General features: G+C 47.6%; 1 protein-coding gene across 1 annotated transcript in view; it reads left to right on the forward strand.

Moving 5' to 3' along the window:
- The window catches only part of mllt10 (MLLT10 histone lysine methyltransferase DOT1L cofactor), a 57,774-nt gene extending 54,036 nt beyond the window's left edge, over nt 1-3,738 (forward strand). Inside the window, exons 16-22 of the mRNA XM_042710341.1 lie at nt 68-138; nt 598-950; nt 1,380-1,403; nt 2,252-2,351; nt 2,708-2,740; nt 2,867-3,043; nt 3,567-3,738. Coding sequence (XP_042566275.1) covers nt 68-138; nt 598-950; nt 1,380-1,403; nt 2,252-2,351; nt 2,708-2,740; nt 2,867-3,043; nt 3,567-3,614 — 806 coding nt within the window. The 3' untranslated portion in view covers nt 3,615-3,738. The remainder of the gene's footprint in view (nt 1-67; nt 139-597; nt 951-1,379; nt 1,404-2,251; nt 2,352-2,707; nt 2,741-2,866; nt 3,044-3,566) is intronic.
- The last annotated feature ends 2,693 nt before the right edge of the window (nt 3,739-6,431 follow it).

The following is a 6,431-nucleotide window of genomic DNA, read 5'->3' on the forward strand; positions in this document are numbered from 1 at the left end:
AACAGTAGTGCGCGGCCACAGCCTGTCCCGCCCTGACCCTGGATCTGTGTGTCCCGCTCTCTTGCAGACATGCTGAGTGGCAGCAGAAGCATTCATCTGGGAGGAGGCATTGGAACAGACTCCACCCAACATACTCAGGTGAGCCTCAGCTTATTCTCACTGAAACAATGGGGGAGGTTGAAGTCACAAGAGCCGCACCACGCCCAGGTGTGGAAGTAGCACTGGCTCATCCCTTCCAAATGCAGCGTTTTGCTTTCACATTGGCCAGCCAAGGTAGCGATTGTTATTGTGTAGCAATTACGCGACCCTTGAGTTTGACCTCTCTCTCTCTCTCTGTGTCCTATCGCCCTGTGCCCTGAGGGTGTGTATTAAGCACCTTTTAGATTAGCCGCTGCTTTTTGGGCAAACTAAAGGGCCTGGGAATAAGCCCCAGGGAAGCAACCAGAGCCTCCGTTGCCAAAACTGCCCAAACTGACGACTGAAAGACTTGTGAACAAAAGTGGTCACTAAACTAGTGGCAAATGATGAGGGCGTTTTGCAGTGTTCTTCTCTGACCGGTAGCCCTCCGCTCCTCCTCTGTGCTCCTCTCCCCTTCAGGACTCTCTCCCCGGCGGCCACGGCAACAACAGCAGTAGCGGGGGCAGCACCTCCTCCCTCTCCACCCCCCCGTCGGTCTCCCACAGCCCGCCCCAGCAGCAGCAGGTCAACGGCGTGGCACTGGCAACCGGCGCGGCGCCCTCGGGCGTGATGGCGGGCGCAGGGGTGCCCGCGGGCCTGATGGGTGCCCTGCAGGGGGGCGGGGGAGCGCTGGCGATGAGCGGCATCGTGGGGGCGCTCAACGGCGTGATCCACACCTCGCCGGCGCTTGGCCAGAACGCCAGCCCTCTCCAGCAGCACGCGGCAGCGGCGACCTCGGTGGTGACCAGCGGGGCCTTGCCCATCAACAGCAGGTCAGGACCAGCAACATACAGCTAGAGAGAATACTTTTTGTTTTATCTTTCCTAATCTTAATCCTAATCTTTCCTAATCTTAATCTTTCAGAAGTTCTGTGTTTTGAAAAGGGCTTGTTGCATTTTGACATTCCCAGACCAAAAGAGAGGTTTTGAGCGGGACTGTACTTTAATTGTGAAGGTGTTTAATGAGTGTGAGTGTTAGAAACATGTCGCTTCAGGACAGTGGCACAGAAGATAGGTTGGTCTATTTGAAGGTCTGGGAACGAAGGTGTTTTAAATGAAACTGTGATACGAGTTCATGCATGCGGTGGGTGATAACCTATTAATGCATAGGCGCTCTCTGAGTGCTTGCATTGGCTTAATGCTTCCTCCTGTCTGTGTCTGTCTGTCTGTCTGTCTGACTTCCTTGCTTGCTTTGGATTGCAGCAGCTCAGCCTCGGGCAAAACCAGGTGAGACTCGCTGTGGCTCCAAGCTCCTAGCCTGCACTCAGAAACCTCCTCTAGTGTTGTGCTTTAGAGTCTGTGCGTGTGTGTGTGTGTGTGTGTGTGTGTTTGCATTTTTTTTCCCATCTTAAGTGCATGGCCCCAAAGCACTTTGATAAGCATTGATCCCAGGCCAAAAGCGCTTTATCCTCCCAATAGAGAAATGACTGTGTTAAGTCCCTTGCTGCCCAGACTCCTGTTGTCCTGCAGGCTTTATGAGTAGTCTGTAAACGGCGGGTCCAGCGCTGTGTTTCGCTTGGGAGGAACTTGGCTGGCTCTGGCTCCGGCTCTGGCTCTGGCTCCGGCTCCGGCTCAGGCTCACTCTGTCGCACACCAGCGTTCCCATCTGAGGGCTATTTATTTTAGGAAGGAAATAACACATTTGTCATTTGTTTTCATTGCGAATGCGAGTTATTATTAGTGGTCATACATTTGGGGATTGATGTTGTTTGCACAGTTGTGGGAATTGAGTTTAGTGTGTGTGTGAGTGGAGAGGTGGGAAAAAGCCACAGAGTGTGTGTTAGCGCATGTGTATGCAGTTCGCTGATAGTTACTGTGTTGTCTCATGAGAGCGGTGTGTATTTTTGTGTGTGAATAGTCATATAATGGTTGTGTGTGTGTTTTTAGTCTTATGTTAGTGTGTGTGTGTGTGTGTGTTAGTCTTATGTTAGTGTGTATGTGTTATATGAATGTTGGTGTCATAGAGTTGTGTAGGTGTGTGTAGTGGTCTAATTGTTGTGTGTTGTATCGTGTAAATCATGTATCTGTATGTATGGTGTATGGTTGACTAACGGGGTGTGTGTGTGTGTTTCCAGTGCGGTGCATCGAGGCCAGATCACAGAGCAGCAGAGGCAGTTTCTCCTGCAGCAGCAGCAGCAGATCCAACACCTTCTCACCACCCCACAGACCACTCAGGTGAGCCCGCAGCTACCAGTCAGCACACACACACACACACACACACACACACACACACACACACACACACACACACACACACACACACACAAGCGCTAAAGCATACACATTAAAATGCACACTACAGTACACACACACACAAACACTACAGCATACACACTCCACCACAACACACAGTTCACAGCACACACGCTCCATCACAGCTCATCACAGCTCATCTCATCTCAGCTCATCTCAGCTCATCTCACCCCCTCTTCTAAATCCAGCTCAGTTTATGTTACCTGTGCGTTAAGTGTGTGTGTGTGTGTGTGTGGGTGGATGTGTTTTTCTGTTGTTAATGTGCACCTATTGCACAGGAGCAGCAGCAGCATCAGCAGCAGCAGCATCAAGCCCTGCTTTACCAGCTCATGCAGCAGCAGCATCATCATCAGCAGCAGCATCATCATCATCATCATCAGCAGCAGCAGCAGCAACAACATCATCATCATCAGCAGCAGCAACAACATCATCAGCAGCAGCAGCATCAGCATCAGCAGCATCAACATCAGCATCAGCAGCATCAGGACTTCCAGCAGCTGCAGCAGCTCTCCTCCTCGTCCCAGCTGCCCGCCGCCCAGAGCGCCATCGCTGCCAACCCCTTCCTGGCCATGCACTCGGACGCTGCTGCCACCACTGGCACACAGAAGAACACCGTGAGTGTCTGAGGGCCAGGGCCACGGGCCAAAAGTGTGTGTGTGTGTGTGTGTGTGTGTGTGTGTGTGTGTGTGATTTTGTTTGTGTTTTGTGAGGGCTAGTGGAGATGTGTCTGTCTGGGTGTTGAGAGCAGTGTTAAGGCTAGTGTTGCATACATGTGGTTTGTGGTTTGAAGAGGGGCCACCACATTCACCACCCAGGAATGTTGTCCTGGCCCATCCAGTGCATTATGTCACGCTCATAGCTCCCGACTGGCTCCCATCTCACGCCCCACTTCACTGCTTAAGGACATTTTTACTGGTGTACAATTTACACCTAATAAACACTTTTTCTTTCATTCTTTCCCTTTTTATTCTTTTTCTGCCACCCTCTCTCCCCCTCTCTCCCTCCCTCTCTCTCCCTCTCTCTCTCTCTCTCCCTCTCTCTCTTCTCTCTCCCTCTCTTCTCTCTCTCTCTCTCTATCTCTCTCTCTCTTTCTTTTTTTCTTTCTTTCTCTCTCTCTCTCTCTCTCTCTCTCTGTAGAGGTTATCAGAGAAGGCGGTGGCTGTCTCGGGCCAGGAGAAGACCTGACAGGCGTGGGCTGTGGTCTGCGTGTAGGACAGCACTTCACCTCACCAACCTCTCTCACTCTCTCTCAGGGGAACTGCCGGATCACCACCAGAACCAGCCTGTCTCTCCTCCACCCACCCACCCACCCACCCGCCCCTATCACCACCAGAACCAGCCTGTCTCTCCTCCACCCACCCACCCGCCCCTACCACCGCCACCACCACCACCACCACCCAAGCTGCACAGACACCACCCGTACAACATACACCATCCAAAACAATCCAAAACACCAACTGCTACCCTCACCCACACAATACACCCACACCACCACTAAGCTTTACAATGCCAACACGTGACGTGAGTCTGAGATGTGACCCCGAATCCGAAAAAAATGGGAGTCACTCGCTTTCGAAAAACATCAGGGTCTGGAAAGGAAACGAGCAGCGCAGGTGTCACACACACACACACACACACACACACACACACAACCAGCAGAACGGTCACCTCAGTGCTCTGTGCTACGCTACGCTACGCTGTGAAGCAGGAAGTGACACGAGTCCAGGGAGGGCGGTGCTAGGGCTGCTATTGGCTGGAGACGGTGCTGCTGGGAGGGGGTCATCAGGTCACACGTGGGATCAGTCGTGCTGTTCTCCCACTTTTACTTTTTCTTCATGTTTAATTTTACTATTATTTTATTGGCGAGAAAGAATCTCCTCTGACCACTGTTACCTCTCAGAGCAACTCCTTTAAAGCAGAGTTTTAATGAGCAAAAAGAAAGAGTTATATACTATTAATATATTAGGATGACGTCGAGACTCCTGATGGGTAATGGGGAAGTGTTGTTAGGACGTGGGAATCCTAAAGTGACCTTTCACGCGACTGCCTTCAGCCGACCCCCCTCCCCCCGGGTCTCCAGCCACACGAGGCATTCCAAAGCTCCCTGCACTCTGACCTGCTGCACTGCACTCTCTCTCGGAGCACCTACCTCTCTCGCGCGCTCACACACACACACACACACACACACACACACACACACACACACACACACACACACACACACACACACACACACACACACACACACACACACACACACCTGGACCAGCAGCTACGAGCCCAAACCCAAGTGCCTGGCGATCCCCCACCTCCCCTTCACCCACACCCCTCCCCTCCCCTCCCCCTCCCTACCTGTGGGCAGAATAGACTGAGAACTTTTCCTCTGCTGTTGTACCACACTCACTCACTCACTCACTCATTCATCTTCTTTCAGTATCAATGAGTCGCTTAAGAAACTGTCCACTCTGACTACTTTGCTAAGCTATGTTGAGATACTACCCAGAATATTTGCGCTGCGTTTGAAATAACTTCTGAAGCCAACTTTATATTGTTCTCCTTATTTATTTGCAATTTGTTTTGCATATATCAGGCACAAGAAAAGTATATTTTAGGAGGTGCCTGTTTGTCCTTCATGCTTTTTTTTTTTTTATAGTATTGTACAAAAATACTTTTGACACTCAAGAACATTTTGAATCCTCTTGTACAAGTTTTGATGAGAAAATGTCCTGTATTAGAAATATATATAAAAAAAAAAAAAGAAGATACTTGACAATTTAAAATGGTTGTTCTTTGTCTTGTACATAGGGTTTTTTTTTCCTTCGTGTGTAAAGCTTAAGGATACTGCTTGGAATCATGGACAAGCTGTTGAAAGATTTAGGTAGTCTAGTTTTACCTCGTTTTTGTACATATGTGTTGGTATTCACCTAGTTGGTGTGAAGGATTGTTAATACAGCGTCACTTCGTGTGTTTGTTTAAAATATTTCGACCAACCAGAGGACCAGTGACTGGAAAGTGTTAATTTATTTTTTATATGTGCAGGGACATTTTTTTTATGTTTTGCACCATTTTCTTGATGTCATTTTATAGTTCACAGTGGCCCGTGTATTTCCATACCATCTTCAATTTTGTATCGCAAAATATGCAAATTCTCTTTTGTATTTCTTGAGCACCAAAAGAACATTACAGGTCCTAACTCTCTTTGCTGAGAAAAAAAAAAAAAATCTTGAAATGGTTGAAATGGTTGTGTACATCGACTGTTTTATTGATGAATTAAAATCAGTTCACAGTGTGTGTTGAAGTCCATTTTGTAATCTGATTTTCTTTTGGAACAGTGGTTTAATAAAGAACCTAACTACCTCCCCAACCTCGTACATTTAAGAGATGGTCTATTTCTTCATCGCATAGAAAAATGCATGAAACAATTGTTGAATCTGAAACACATATTAGAGTTGTATAATGGCATACACCATGACCTTAAGTCCATCAATTCTATATGACATTTAAAGTGTTAATTATTTAGCAGATGCTTTTATCAGTAAAAAAAAATGTATTGTTTATGTAACAATTTATTCGTTTAACATAATTAATAATTCATAATAATTATTAACATTATAAAGTGCAGAACAAATCTGTGATTAAATCTGAGGGTCTCTCTGTTCCTCTGCTGAATTTCATATGGTCCTGTAGGAGTAGAAGTCTGTCTCTTATCTGTCTCTCCATCCAACACATGTCAAAAACAGCCCCTTGGTTAGTTAGCTTGTTTCCTAATGGCCCATTGGCAAAACTAAATAGGCCTCTGAATAGCTCATATAAGATTCAAAGCTGGAACACATATTGGGCTGCTATACTAAATGCAGTCCATACAGCCTTTATCATAGAGGGTTACCTTAATGGCCTTTATCATAGAGGGTTCCCTTAATGGCCTTTATCATAGAGGGTTCCCTTAATGGCCTTTATCATAGAGGGTTCCCTTATTGGCCTTTATCATAGAGGGTTCCCTTA

This window comes from Clupea harengus, chromosome 17 (assembly GCF_900700415.2).
Source record: "Clupea harengus chromosome 17, Ch_v2.0.2, whole genome shotgun sequence".
Lineage (NCBI taxonomy): Eukaryota > Metazoa > Chordata > Actinopteri > Clupeiformes > Clupeidae > Clupea > Clupea harengus.